A 16649-nucleotide genomic window follows, 5' to 3' on the forward strand; every position below is an offset into this window, starting at 1 on the left:
ACATTTACACTTTATTTAATAAAAAAAGATTTGTCCATATAGTCGGCCGCTTCTTAATGTTTAGTCGTGTAAATCTGTTTTAAAGAACTCATAAAAAATTTATTAGAAAATTGTCAGAATTCTCTTCACTCATATTAAATTAATTTCATAAGTATACAGACGTTAGACAATTTTATTATTAAATTTCACTAACTCAAATTTATCTTAGAACGTAAATTTCCTTAGGTGACCATTTGTTTATATCTTTCAAAAGAGTTTTTATATACATTACCGACTCACCCCGGCTTCGCATTAGCAACCCGTAAACCTTTAAAAGTTTCTCTAGATATCAATCATCTAGATATTGGGAAAAAACTCGATAAATTCCGTGAAGTTTGACTTGTTTTTACAAACTATAAAAGTTAGACATATTCTATTGCTAACTTTTTTTTTTCTACTTTGGAAATCCAACTACCACGAAATAGTCTTTTCATTATTCACTAAAATATAATCTAAAAGAATTTCCAATTCAGTAGATCAAATATAACTGATCACGAACTTAACTTTATTATATTAGTAATTAAAAGAAGATTATAAAATAGAAGTATTATATACTGCCAAATTAAGACTAGAAAAGTACCAAGGTATTGTCAAGTTTATCATTAGGGCCAGTAGCACCGACCCAACTTTCCAATCATTCTGGTCGGTCAATCAGGTGTTGTGCAGTTTCACTTTCACTGTGTCCATGTTAAATGTTAACTTTCCAGAAGCCATAGATTTTTCCAATAAAACAATGACGCACCTTAGTATATACCTCTCTATCACCGCAGCACTAAAGTGTTAATTGATCAAACCTTCTTTAATATTAAAATGATAAAATATTTTTTTTTTCTTAGATAAACTTTAAACAGCTTAGCTTATTTAAACCGTTTCATTATCGTCATCATTGCTTAGAGATTATATTAATTTAAAAAAAGTTAAAATTTGAATTGCATCAAACCATTGTTCATTCAAATTAATTTAGTCGTCATTAAACAATTGAGCATCACTTACATGTGGATTGAATAAAATAAGTAGTACAAAGCGCGATTGTTCCTTCAATTTTACTATTCAGCTTCATTATATTAGGCATATAAAAACATTATAATACAAAATACATACTTGACCGCCCTACTTTAGTGACATTTCTGATTGACGATGGGGCTTAATAGGTTAACAGCTGATGTGAAAACATTTAGAACAACGCAATGCGATCAAAGTGATCGGCCATCTGTTCGCAACTGGGCCTTACAACACCGGTCACTGACTCACAAATTTTGGTAGACACACGTGAAATACCCCACATGTAAAATAGGTAAATATGAGATTAATTATATCAAAAAACAAGGAAGGGTTAGAGTTAAGTTGGAACTTAGTCCGTTAACAAGTTTACGCTTTAAATACTCGTTTGTTTCATACTATCAAGTTGTAATAAAAAGAGACACACATTGCCATTTTAATAATTATGTAATTTACATAGCACTATTAAGTTGTTTGTATATTGTTACATATATAAAGAAGGTACAACAGAATATATATATTCAAGTTTCAATACGATAAATTTTTAAGTCCGCATACGAAACCATCGGAATGACTCACAAGACCTCAAAACATTTAGTTTTACATATTTGAAAGCTGCGTCATCTCAGAATTATTACATACATTTCTGATATAATAAACGCATAAGGGCATAGGATAAAATACGGAAACTCCAAATGGAAATATTTAATTATCCTTCTAATTATTTGTTTTATTATAGAATCGTGCCCAAAAAGATTATTTATAAGGAATACAATAGTAAAGTGAATACATATAATACAATACATCGATAAAAGGGCCTTTTATTTGCACACGAATTTATATTTAAGCTTCTGATAACCGTTGCGTACGCAAAAATTTTTAGTCACACTTATTTAACGTGACTATAAGAAATCCTTGCTAATAGTTTTTGTTCTAGATTTAGCACAAGTTTCTACCATTCGCTCTACCCTATATCTATAAATCGGAAATTAACTACTCATAGTTGCTAACTATTCACAAAGGCGATTAATCGCAGGCAACAGCCAGTAGTAACAAATGTGTATAAACATAATTGACGTTGTCGCGTTATTAACCTCAATACTTGGCCATCTAGACTCAACTGTACATACACAGCTTAGCTTCAAAGCTTAAAATTCTCTGAAGTAACTGTTCCAATTAATGGCTTGTAATGGCTGCCTTGTGACGATAATGTTGTTGAGATAAAATCATCTATTTCAACTTGTTCTCGTCAGTTCGTAATGCTACGTAAAAATCAATAAAAAATATTAAATAAATTTGTGTGACGGTGTGAAAGTGAGGGTATGGAAGTGAAGGTGTGTATTTGGGGTGTGCTAATTATGTAGGTTTTTTAGCGCTATGGATATTCTTCACATTCCACTTAATAGCTTAAACAAGACAAGGCTTAATTAGTGGACGTTTTGCGTCCGGGCTGCGCGATACAAACTAGGATTTTTGCATAATTGGTGTTGTTGTGAGGAACGTTATTCTTTTCCCTTAATTATTATACGTTTATAAGTTTTACCTAATTTAACCGTATCTATTCATATTTGATCTAGAAACGAATCGATTTTGATTAAATTACCTATGTATTGATGAAGTCAGTAAATGAATACAATTATTAACAAAAATTAGCTTTTATTTTAAACCGTCTTGTAAGTAAAATAGCTGTAAACATCTTTTTTGGCTCCAAACATGTGTTGCTTAAAGAAGAACGAATAAAAAATCTTAAAGGAATGTGTTGCTGGAATGACGTTTTTTCTCATAAATAATTATATATTTTGGGATTTATGAGAAAAGCCTTTTACGTAAGACTAGGCACATTGAAACACATTTTTTTTTTTATCTATCTAAAACTGTTTATGCCTTGGTGTCATTCCAGTTTCCCCTCTTGGCAAAGGCCTCCTCCATTTCCGTCGGCACCATGCTACTCTCTGCCATGTGCCTCCTGCTGTGTCCTTAATCTAGTATATCCACCTTTTAAATCCCCTTCCATTTTGCTTTTATTGTACGTTGGGCACCACTTCAAGACTTAGTATAAGATGAGTAGGTACTAAATAAAGATACCATAACAATGCAATTGATAGCGATTACTCATATAATGTTACTGTAAGTTAAAACTCGATCGTTAGCACAAGATAACATTACTCCTCAGACGTAATTCTGACCAGTTGACTGCGCAGAACAGAGATGCGAGTGCTTTCTCAACAATAAGTAAGGCTGAAATGACAAAACCCATGCATGGTCTATGCAAAAAGGCCTAAAACTATCACCCATTTATGTGACGTAAATAAATAATTAATGTAAATATCTTTACTATTTACCTACAATGTACATCTTTATCACTGCTATTTCAGTTATAGATAAAATTCGAAAGATAATTAATGATAACGATTTATTGTGATGTCAGCTGATAAAAATTTCACTTATAGCCATATACTTTGTCAACACGATAGCTGATAACATAATGTTATTTATTAGTAAACATAGATTTTATCACGTCTTAATATGATAAAGACAGCGGAAATGTAAAGTCCCTTTCTAACCGATAAAAAAAAAACCGAAGAGATTATCAATTCAACGTCTATTTTCTTAGCAGTGTTAATTTACACCCAGTACTTCAAATCATATTGAAAAAAATGTACTTATTAAAATTTAATTCTTCAACAAGGAAGGAAGTCTATCCACAAGGATAATGGAATTCGGGAAATGCCACGCATTAATAACATGACTTATCAATGTATGTCTAATTAAATGCCTCATTTAGATATAAGTGCTTATAAAATGCACAGGGCGTCCCATTATTATCTCAACCGGTTGAGGGCAATGCCATGAACACTGTGCGATACCCGTTGAAAAAGTCAATCAGCCTCAACTAACTGTTCGTCGAGCATGTGGTGAGTCATGTGTAACACGTTTTCCTGTAGGCAATATTCCCCTAGCAATTTATTTTGCACTATTGAGCCCTGTACCGTCGACATGATCATGTTGATCTATGAGATTTATATAGTATAGCTGAATAAGGCTGCGATAACATACAGAGCAAGTCTGCCGCGTTAAACAAATGTAGAGTATGTGGGTGGTAACTGGCAACTGGGAGGTGGTAACTAGAGAACATTGTATTTATTAAGTAAATGTAGTAGTTACTCTTTGTATATAACATTGCATAAATGATACAACTGGGTGGAAAATAAGGAACTTGTACAATAACATAAATGCTTGTGATCAGCAAATTTATTTTTTAAGTTTGATCCACACGGATTCAAACTTAAAAAATAAATTTGCTGATCATACAAACTGAGATATTTAGTTGCAATTGATTCGACCTCCGCGCCGAGCTCCCTCCTCATACGCAAATAAACGTCTAACACGTACTCATTGAGCCAAGTGACTATAACCTAAAGTTTCAACTGAGAAATAATTTAACGGGCTAATTAGGAGAATGAATGACAATTCATCGTTAGTCCACATTATTAATCCATTGTAATGCATGGAACGCATGTTTACACAACTTTAAGAAAACATATAGGAGTCTGCCAGACGGTTTATGAGTAGAGAATTTCACATTACTATTGTAATAATACCACATACCATGATACCAGTTGATAATATAATCTTTGTAAATCACTCAGCAAGAGCATTTTTTAAAATAATTTAAGCAGGTTTACGATGTAATTAATATGCAATTTTAACAAAATTAAGCTCATATTTGCATTTATAAATCGCTTTTTTACTCGGTAAAAAAGATGTATTTTCTTTTTCAATTAAAATACCGACTGAAAAGACCTTGAATTTGACAAACACGTAAATAAGTTATTATTGCAGTTGAAAGCAGCACAAATTTAGAATCTGGGAAAGTATAGAGGTCGTTGCAGGTCGCGAGAGCCGCAATGCAGGTGCGACCCAGATGCCAGGGCCGTATCACCAATTGTCCATCTAGAACTAGCAGGATTGGCAATATTCCCAGGGTTCTAAATTGTGGGCTTTTCACTGATGCCATTCTATTTGGCTAAAGGGTTGCTATCATACGACGCAAGCAATATAAGGCATTATTTCTTAATATACTTTTAGGCTAGAACCTGTATGTATTTATTATACAACACAAGAATATTGTACAACCGTGATCTTCATACGTGAAAACATTGATAAAAATAGCGAGAAGTAGATATGATAGCTTATCTTATGTTATCTAACTTAATAAGCTCAGTGCAACCCAACTGAAAGTTTTTCCGACTCGTTTTAATAGCAAAGCTGGCAAAGTTCCAGTGAGTGTTATCGACAAGTATACCAGTGTGTTTGAAGAATACCAAATAGTCTTCAACATGAAATGTATGAAGTTATATATATCGACAAGTAGGTGTGTTGTATGTACTGTCTATACAAGTTACTTTATTGCCAAAGTATAATGACGTAGAGGAAAATGGTTTTCATTCTGAAAAACATTCTCCTCTATGATTCTCCTGAAAAACTACTAGGCTAACATAGAACGATAGCAGTCATTGTTATCAGTGCGAGTGTAACCGGCGAGGGGGGTAGGCGGCCTTCGTGACGTCGTCGCATCTGTGTTTGACTACATCACACTGATATCTTATCAGTAAACTATGCAGAACGTCACAGTGCTATCTACATCACGATCATGCGACCCTCGTATAAATCGAGAAAATAGAGTGAAAATTCCCCTTTATTTACTATTCCATTTAAGGATTAATAAATCAATAATTATTTAACTCCTATACATTGCATACTAATAATATATAGCAAAGTTTTAAATGAAATCAAATATTATATAATACTATAATTATATTACACTTAATTAGTGCTTAATCCGTCCATCAGGAAAATGCGTGTTTTCATATTGATGAAATCCAGATAAATATTATAATTCAACACACTGTGGGCCTTTAATAAGTAGGACAGCACACATTAAAATTTATCGGAAAGGAAAGACGATAAGGACATTAACCAAACTATATTTAATGTATTATCACATCATATGGTCTCAATAGAATGATTGTACTGAATAATAATTAAAATAAATTAGTATCGATTTCTACCATACGAAATGGTAATTAAAAATCATAACATTACAATAATTACCTCATTAAAATTATATAACGCAATTAGGTCGTCTTCGTCAGAAACTTATTAGCACTCCAAATGAATTCCCCTGTCTGGATGCTGAAGATCTTTTGTTACCACGTTAAACTATTTTTATATTTTGTGGCGTCTAGAATTTTCATCATAAAGTCTCAAAGTAAACAATGTGCTTGTAGTTAAACGATCTGAAGCTCAATTCTTGAGCTAACGCATGTTTAAACGTTTTAAAAATTTGAAGCATTTTCAATATAGTCCATACTATTTTACAATAATCTTTTCGCTTCTAAGAGGCATATTAAACTACCGCTTTGATGCGTGTTATTTTTGTCATACTAATAATTAAATAGTGTATGTATAGTGGAGCTGTGTGTATTATTATAATAAAAAAAACATAATAAGATTTTTGACAAGGCATACAATTTTGTTAAGGATGTCAATAATCACAGACGATGATATATCTATACATTGTTAATTTTCGCCTCCGTTCATAGATAATATTTTTCATTCCGTTTAACAACTTCTTTATAAAAGTAACTGTGTGATGTGTAAACACGAGATACAACAAACTCTCAGTTTATTTGACCAGATGTTGACGTTGCAACGGGCACAACACGTGGCCAGGACGTAACATGTGAAGTGCGGTAGGACTGTTGCCATGCATTGTTCTTTGCACACTTTTACACCATAATAATTCCTGTCGCTAAGAGAAATGAATTATAACATATTTACATACAATGCAAACGAAGATTTCATTGTGTACACAATTTTAAGTGACTTGGGATGAAAGATCTTGTTGTTTGCAATATGGTCCAAAAAATAACTAAACCACAAATAAGTAAAGGTAGTAGAGCCAACGATTGCCACGGTTATTAATTACCAACTAGTAGTGGTAGGTGAAGAAATTTAATGTTTAGTTAAATAATTTTTACTACACATTCTTTAACCGGCTATGGGTTAATACAATAAGTAATTCTAAGTCTATTTGTATTATTTTTCAGAAAGACTATGTATAATGAAGAGCATTTTTAAGCCATGTCATCTTCGTATATGACTAGACCTTCCGAGTAACTCTTAAAAAGGTAAAGATCTCGTATTGAATACTAAAATTGTTTACATCATTAAACTAAATAAGTCATAGTCATTACATGTGTATGTATGTTCGTTTAGTAGTAAGCATGAAGTAGTCAAGTCAGAGATATATTGAAAGAAAAGTCCTGATGAAATTGATAACGGTAAAAGTCGTCTTTAAAAATATTTTAACATAGTGACAACATATTAGTTTAGCATATTGGATCGTAATTCAAACAGAGTCACGCATTGTGTTATTACATCAATATATTCTTTAACTTTTTTTAAAATTTAGCACATTTTCGACATATCGGAGTCATACATAGCACTAAGTCTAAACTCTGAATCTTAGAATTATTAAAGAAAGCGGTTCGTATAAGGATATATGCCGATTACCGTTATCTTATCGTTTAATACTATTATAACGGAGCGAGCATTAAGGAAATCTTCAATTAACTGATAGAAGTCGATTTAATGGTTTAACGGACGGATGCGTCGCCTAGTTTTCAACACCGACTTGTTCGAAGATGTAACTAAGAATAACAACTCCTTAATATATTATACTAAAGGTCAATTTCCTTTGAAAGTTTCGAATCCATCACAAAGGGATATGAGTGAACCTTAAGATAGGATCATAAAGGCTTATTTCTTAAAACAAACCGTGTTTCATAAGCTTTATTTATTTTAGATCGTATTCAGATGCATATAGATTCTATTTTCGTAAGAAACCGAAAATGTCATTAAATGTTTTCGGGTCAAACACCCACGATGAAAGGTACTAAGTAGCAGCTCCTTTGCAGCAACCGGGCAGTTGACACATAATAGAGTCAAAACGATGAATCATACTTTCACAAATAGCAATAAGTTAAACATTTTCACAAGACAAGAAAAGGGTGATTTATTACTAGCGTTTTCTCGTTCAATCTTATGGGTTGTCGACATATGAATATAATTAAATCTATATTGCCTCGATGGCGGGATCGTGCTAAAGAAAATTTGCTATTAATAATTTTACTTCTGAACATACACATATACTTGTCCAGATTTTGAGTAGTGATGAAAGTCCAAATGCCTAAATGGCCAACACATTTGCCTGACACTAAAAAAGGGGTAATAACTAAACTCTTTAGTGAGTTTGATTAACGTCGTAGAACAAATATCGGATCATGAAATCTGATAATAGTATATGGCAACTTGTTATGCAAAAACCTATCAAAGCATACTTTAAAATGTGGCACACAACAGCATGACCTAGATTCGAGCCTTTGCGTCGAATTAAGGCTACAGATTTCATTTCTCGCTGTTCCCAGAGTAACTATTGAAAACTGGATAAAAAGTTAATTTGTATAATCTGTAATTGAAGTTGCACAGACCTTAACTTAACTTAACTAATTACCTACGCTCCTTGTTTTACTGACACTCAGTTTTTGTAAGGGTTTATAATAAGATTATAGAAGTGAGTGTGTAATTTAAGATTTTAGGCCCGAATTCGTGCAGTTAATATGTGAAGTAATATGTCTTAGAAAAAATCACGAATATTTGTGCAAATAAGGAAATTCTTCTCGTATATATATATAAAATTCTTGAGTCTTCATACCGTTTAATATGCCCTAATATAAATCTACGAACAAAGATTTATCCTAGCTCTTTTATACGAGACCTACCGCTACTTTCAACAAATATCTTCTAGTTAATTAGTAGTCTCAAACACGTTCTAATATTAATGTAAGGTACATGTCATGTTCTACATTTAAAATTATCATTTCAAGTTCACATCATGTTATCATTTCCTACCTATATAGATGCATCGGTTCCACAAACCAAACTTTTTTTAAATTCTTGTTATATTTAGAACACAACCTAACTAAACAAACAGTTCATCACCCGTCGATAAAATAAATAAATTGAAGCATGTTTGCCTTAACTTTACAACTGAAACGAATGAGCTTTGTCAATAAAATAATTATGAATCAAACTTCAGTTAAATTGATAGTTCTAATTAGATATGTCACGTAATTGTTTATATAATGTATGTTAGCTTTATTTTAATGATGATTAAACGTTTTTTTACCATCGTAGACCAAAACTCTTTTGATTATGTACAGAATGATTCGTAATCGGTGAGTGACCTTGACACCTTTCGCCTACATCAATCAACGTTATGATACGTCATACATTAAATATCATAATATTAATTGCTTAACTTGCCAACCGTTAGATAGCTAAGAAATACCATATGGCCAAGCCACGTCAGCATTTAACTTGCAAATGACATGAGTAATTATCACTAATCAAATCATACAGTGCTGTTAATCTACCACTGGGCCACGACATTAATTCTATTGATAGAAGCTAAAAAGATCTTGTTCCTTTCCACGTATAATTAAAATAAATATAAATCAAAACTGCTCAGCAAACTAAGCTGTCGCATACAAAACTTCAGCTTTAATTGTAGGTTGAAAAGAAGAGTAATCTTCAAGGCTTATCATTAATTTCTACAGATATAAAATTTCTATATCTATTAGTTTAGTCTAACTTTTATTTATTTGAATATAAATATTTATCTTTTTATGATTTAGCAATCTTTAGAATACCTTAGTTATGTTCTGAACAGATTAAAGTACAAAAGTATGAAAGAAAACAATTTTTTAACCGGATTAGAGCTATTTATATTATTATAAACTTAGAATTACAGTCACCGTGACCACGGACGCTGTAAAGCAAGCGAAACGTCGGAAAAAATTAAATTTATGTAAAATAATAATAAGTTTATAATAATACAAATAGCTTTAATCCGGTTAAAAAATTGTTTTCTTTCAATATGTAAAAGCTATATAGCTTAACCAAAGACAATACAAAAGTATGAGTAATACCGTGTATTTAATGGTATTTCCATTTTCATAATATAATACCGTAATCTGTTAGTAAACCCCGTTATCCTTCAAATAACAAACAGATTAGATAATTCAGGCGTGATAATCTTTCTATGAAAAATAAATCTTCCGCACCAAGGAGCGACAACTTACGAAGCATATTCAGTATGAATATTGGATAAATACCGCCACGTATGCTAGAATTATTTTAATGAAACTTGGTATATTTGTTTCGACGCGAATCCGGATTACTAATAATAATACAGAGGCGTTGCTACCACAAATACAGTTTCTTCGATATTTTTTTATAGACAACTAGGTTATCGGCCTTCTGTGTCTGACAAATGTCATGAATTTTTGAAGTTGAAACACGCCGGTCTTCCACACGATGTTTTCCTACACCGTACGAGCGATAGAAAGTCATTTGGTGCACGGCTGGGCATCAAACCTAGGACCTCGAGGGTGAGTCGCACACTGAAGCCAACAATGCCGGTCCGTCGGTATTACTACTAACCTAAATATACATATAAAATAAATAAATAGTGATGTTTTAGTTAATCAAACTGTATCGAACCCTACGATTAATGAAAGTTATATGGATCCTGTAAACATTATTTCTTTGATTATGTTAAAACAAATGTTGGCGCTTGATTAGAACCCGCAAGGAAAGCGGAAGCGTGGCCGTCCCGAACAAACCTGACGCCGTACATGCCAGATCAGGCAAAGCCGAAAAGGTTTTTGCGCGAGAAAATACGAAACAACCTCTCAAAACCGAACGCGATAGAGGCTCAATGTGGACACCCTCTGCCCACCTAGGGGTTATAAAATATTAAGGCATGTTAAAGCAAAAGATTTCTACTTTCATTACATTGCAATTGATACCCATTTGCATATTAATACACACTCGTACGCAACAATGCAATTGAAGCTAATCAAGCGACTAATTGAACTTTGTCTGTATACTAATCTAAAGATCGTATTCTAAGACTTCTTTTTCGTTTGAACTATTTTTAGAACTGCTTCCTATACGAAAAACAGGTTAGAAGTATGGACATGAATAAGTCTTATAACTTAATAAACCCCTTTATAATTTATGTTATCCGATCGTTTCACTATATTATTTTACATTCTAAACCCCTTTTAGCTTGGTATAGCTACAACTTTACTTATAATAACCATAACTTTGTATTGAAACCAACCTGATATAGGAAATAATATTCGTGTAGATATTTTATGTTAATACGTCTTACGTAGGTAATTATAGACAACAAAACAAATGAAATCAGATTCAGTTAGTACTATCATTCAAATATTTTATCTGTGTGTATTTTTGTTCTTACCCGGAAACATTGAACGTCCTTGCGTGTATACGATATTGTAAACATTTTGCATACGTTAATTTTTGTTGCTAATAATATGGTACAAATTAAATCTAATTAATGTTAGTTCAACTACTATCCAAAGGGAAGAACACACTTTATTGTATGTTTTATTGATATTTTATGGGTACATAAGTTATAGTGACTATAACATAAATATAAATAAATCACTGGCGCAACAAACTTTTTAGGTCTGGGTCTCTAACTTCTGTATCTGTTTCATTATCGTTTGTCAATCTAATAGACAAGTAAGTGATCAGCCTCCTGTGCCTATAGTGTATAGTAACCAGAAAAAAAAGTCGGAAAGCATACTTAGTACAAACACAAAAAACCTATGACGCCTAAAAGGACTGGAATATAAATAGTGCAGACATCGGCCATTCATAATTTAAGTAATTTTCTTAATAACTGTATATAAATTAGCAATTGCTAATAAGTCATTAATCACCATAATAGTTAATAACAAATTAAGGAATACTGTTAATAACAAAGTTTTCTAGGTAATCAACATACTGTAATAATTTAAAATATTATATTAGGTCCTTACATATGAAATTGGCGTTTTGTATGGGAGGAACAACAAGTCGAATATTTTTAAATATAATATATTTAATTAATCAAAGTATGAACCATTGTTTTCTATGCACTTTTGCCATCTCATAGGTAGTTCATTGATTCCTTTACTAAAAAAAACCAGTCGGACGGGGATCAATAAAGTCTGTGAAGGCGATTTGGACTGCCCCATCAGAGTTAAATTTTTTCCCTTGCAAGAAGTTGTCCAAATTTCGAAAAAAATGGTAATCTGTTGGAGCAAGGTCCGGGGAGTACGGAGGATGTCTTAGACATTCCAATTGAAGCTCTTCTAATTTGGTAGCCGTCTGTTGTGCAGTGTGTGGTCTAGCGTTGTCGTGAAGTAGCAGTGGCGTGGAGCGATTGATGATTGAATTTGGAATTCCTTACCAAAGAGGAGAACATCGTGATTAAAGTGGCCAATACGAAATACGCCAATTTCATATGTAAGGCCCTAATATTAACAGCAAAAATTTAAAATGATGTAAGATAAATATATTGCCCTATTTTCAAGTTACTTTCATCCGGATAACAATTGCTGCATTGTGTTGTCACCGTTCTCATTACGATATTATATTTTACTTTGACCACGAGTGAGATATTTTTTTATGAAATTATTATATCTTTACTATATCTTTTCATAAGCTGTAATAATTAATTTCATATAACAATAGTAATTTGTGAATAAAAAGTAAATTGAAAAAGTCAACTTTTTTATTTGGACATTGAAATTGAATGCGGCAGGCGATTGATGCAGGCTTCAGTAACATTACCAGCTTAAAAGTAATAATAAATATTGGAAATTCAATGACAATTACGTAATGACCATAATTATACCACTTACGTGTCAACGCACCCTACGTACGTGACGTATAACGATTGAATAGTATCTATGTCGAAACCGAGTTAGCCGACAATAAACGCGGCCTAAATTAACAATTGAGACTACCATTACCGCTTCAATGAACACTTGCAACATCTAAACGATTAGAGATAACTTTTATAAAACACACTTGGCCGGCATTATTTTCTTACTATTGAACTAACTAACTGGGAAGTCTTGGTAGTTGGTCACAGTGTAGCTCTCTAAGACTAAAGGACGAGAAAACATCGTAGGATGTCTATTTCCCTCTTATTTCCTATCGCTGCAGTAAGGGTAAATTGAATAATTTTGCCGTACTAATCCACTTCAAACTCTAAAGACTTGCCGCCTTAGAAGGCATTACGACCCTGTTTGATTTCTTGTTGCGTAGAGGCCTAAACTAAACCAAAATACCATAAACATATAAAAATCAAGATATATTTGAACTATAATATGTACAAAACGTACCAGTTCAAACGCATTAAAAGTTTGTCTTACTTAATATTATTAAACGATTAGAAGTTTTAGTGGTGTGTGGATGATTAACTAATCATACGTAATAATATACGTAAGTTAATATCATATACGTTTTACGTAGAACATGTATCCGTTTACTGTTATTGAAAACGGTAAATGTTTCAATATACTAACTCGGCGCGAAACAATACTGAGAAATGTAACAAAGAATCATTGATTCACGAGAAAAATCAACTTGTTTGAGAAATATAACTTACAATATAAAATTATTTAGTTTGCTTTATTTTCTACTATGAAGATTCCATTACCAAAATTACTTTCATTGCAGCTTACTAACATTTTACACCGACAACCAAAGCTGCGTGCCCTAACACGCTTTAAAAGTGAAGTGAAAAGAGTTTTTCATTTACTCTAATAGGTCTGGCCCTGAATCCCGGATTTACATTTTAAAAATTTCAAACTGGAGAACAATAGAGCTTTTTTCCATTTCAAATAACTACAGCGAGGTCAAGATCAAAGCTAGGCATAACAAACTTTTGTTGTAGATTCGTAATGTAGAGAAGTAATTTAATTTATTGATTCAATGTAAATATTTTATAATGCGCAAGTTTTCTCTACTTAATGGTTATAAAAATAAATCAACGTGGGTAAGAGTTGTTAATAGAATCTTCATATGCCAGAGGTGAGATAAATGTCAAGCGGAAAAACTTATGATATATTATATGTTATAAACTGAATAAAAACATACAAAAATACACGATAGTTGACAAGCGTTGTTGAGAATTAAAGAATACTAACTAGCAGGCTTACAAAGTTACACGATTTGAGAGTCAAAGTTGATCAATTAAGAAATTCACATTTTTAAGGATAATGTATGTACATAAATTCTATTTCACAAGTTGAAATGTGCATATCTCGACCTTATATGAAATACAAGAGACTATAGAAAAACTGGGACAATATCCGTACATTCTGATTTTAATATGCACGGCTTTGTTGCATATTTGGGGCATTGCTTTTGTAGTAAAAGCATTCATTTGGAAGTTTTATAACAAGCTGCTCTGGATCGTAGCGAATAATTAACACAAATAATTAAAAAAACTCCGCGGGGTATCACCCGCGTACCGAAGATATTCAATTACAGACTGCAGCATTTTTGTCTACAGACCTTATTGTGAAACGCCAAAATAAAAAATAATTAACAGAGTACCGTTTTTTTCGTAACGTCTTTGTAATATAGTCGTTTTTGTTATTTTTGTTTATTATCATTTTATAAATAAAATCATTTGCATTAGGGCTACAGAAAAGTAAGCGGAATATGGTTGCAATTGCCTTGCTGTTAGCATGCAAGGCGTTACTCGCAAGGTCGACGGCCGCGACCGCTAAGGCCTACGGATGCGCGAACGCACTGTGGTTGCGACCACGCAACTATAGCACATAATTATATTTCTAATAACAAAGGGAATTATTGTTGTTTACTACAAAGTCGGACAACAATCCTACAATTTCAGGGTGAGTCAACTAAGTTATCAAACTTTAGCAACGAACATAATTATGATAGTCCAGACATTAAAATGTCTAGTTAGTCATTAGCATCAACTTCAAATGTTCATTATGATTAAGATGATGAAAACATTAAGACAAATTATTTGTTTTGTACTTTGTAAGTGTCTGTTCTTTTATATGTTATGATAACCAAAGCCTGATATTAGAAGTAAACTATTATTTAATAGTAGCTGATAGCAGTGACAATTTGATAACCTATTCCTGGATGTAATGATATATAGTCCACTGTTATGAATAACTTAATATTCTTGTATACTTAAGATTGCCTAACAGAAAATTATAAAATGATTCACTATAGATAAGAGTCATAAAATATATGATATAATTGAGATATGATGATGGGGGATCAAATTTCCTATTTTTACAAAGCAAAGCTTTGTGTCATCTTTGGGTAGTGAACAATTATACTACGAAATTATAGAAAATATGTATATGTATATATTCAACTTCTAATAATCAACTTTTGATATATAATGTGTAAAGATTTTTTATTTATTCCAGTATACATTTTGAGTAAATTATTGAGTTGATTGTCCTCTCTACTGACTCTAGACTATGTATTTTTAATATGTATTGGTTCGAAAAGGGATGAATTACAAACAATTTTTGTAGGAGTAGGATGTAGGAGTTTATATTGTAAGACTAGACAGTATTTAAATGAAACTTTCTTTGTTCCGTCTTTTCTAGATTTACTAATACATATTTCTTTTAGTCATACTTAAAATATTATGAATAAATGTATTTTATTTTTTGTAGTAATTTTACACTCTTTATGTGGGATAAGTGTAGGACAAAGGGATGTTCAGATTTCTGTTTGTCTGTAACTGTCTTGAAATAATAGAAAGGAATCATACCTTCTGGATATGCTTGTTTATTCGCGATGATGTCTATAATGGTGTGGCTTGAATTATAAAGATGTCCCATAGCGCGCATGTCGAATTCCACCCTGGCTCCATAGCTGACGTTGATAACAGGCGTTGAGTAGTTAACCACGGACGACTCCAGAACCCGAGACAAGCCATCTCGAAGATTATCAGTAATATTTGTCACCCAGGACTGCCCCACAGTAGACCCCACCAACGCACAAAAAACTACAACACGCCACATTTTTAACCGGCGCAACCACTCCTTCAAAGCAACATTATCACTGCACTCTCCTTAATTCGCGGGATAAACTATTTGTTTGCAAAACAAACAGACAAATATACCCGTACTATAAATAAAAACAGAGATCGGGTCGATACTCGATAAACACGTCTGAAAATGGTGTACGGAAACGAGTTTTAAATAGGCACTTAAGAGAAAAAGTGTTTAGTTTGTACCAACCACGATTTATGTTAAGATTTACATATTTAGCAATAAACCTATTTATAACAAAATTTAGACACAATAGAGAAATATACACCCGATACGAACGGCGAGAAACTGCATCTGATTTATTTTGTCAGTTGCCAGTTGTGCCGGGAGAGAGCACAGACTACTACTAAACATAGAATAAAAATACTTTTATCAACAGAGTATATATGGTTGACACAGATGTAGAACCATAAAATTCTATAGAGCGTTTGGTTGTTTATATGTTATCCGATATTTAATAAATTAAAACGTCTGATTTTTTTACAGCGAATGTGAATGCTTCTTTAATTTGCTATTATAGAGGCCGAGATTTTATTGTATATTACTTTCTTAATGTAGTTTTGT

The 16649-nt window shown here is 32.4% G+C and overlaps 1 protein-coding gene across 2 annotated transcripts in view; it reads right to left on the reverse strand.

Moving 5' to 3' along the window:
- The window catches only part of LOC123707948 (prominin-like protein), a 39036-nt gene extending 22665 nt beyond the window's left edge, over positions 1-16371 (reverse strand). For both annotated transcript variants that reach the window (XM_045658285.1, XM_045658284.1), the window contains exon 1: positions 15803-16371. In XM_045658285.1, coding sequence (XP_045514241.1) covers positions 15803-16055 — 253 coding nt within the window. In that variant the 5' untranslated portion in view covers positions 16056-16371. The remainder of the gene's footprint in view (positions 1-15802) is intronic.
- Between the last annotated feature and the right edge of the window lie 278 nt (positions 16372-16649).

This window comes from Pieris brassicae, chromosome 4 (genome assembly GCF_905147105.1).
Source record: "Pieris brassicae chromosome 4, ilPieBrab1.1, whole genome shotgun sequence".
Taxonomy (NCBI): Eukaryota; Metazoa; Arthropoda; class Insecta; order Lepidoptera; family Pieridae; genus Pieris; species Pieris brassicae.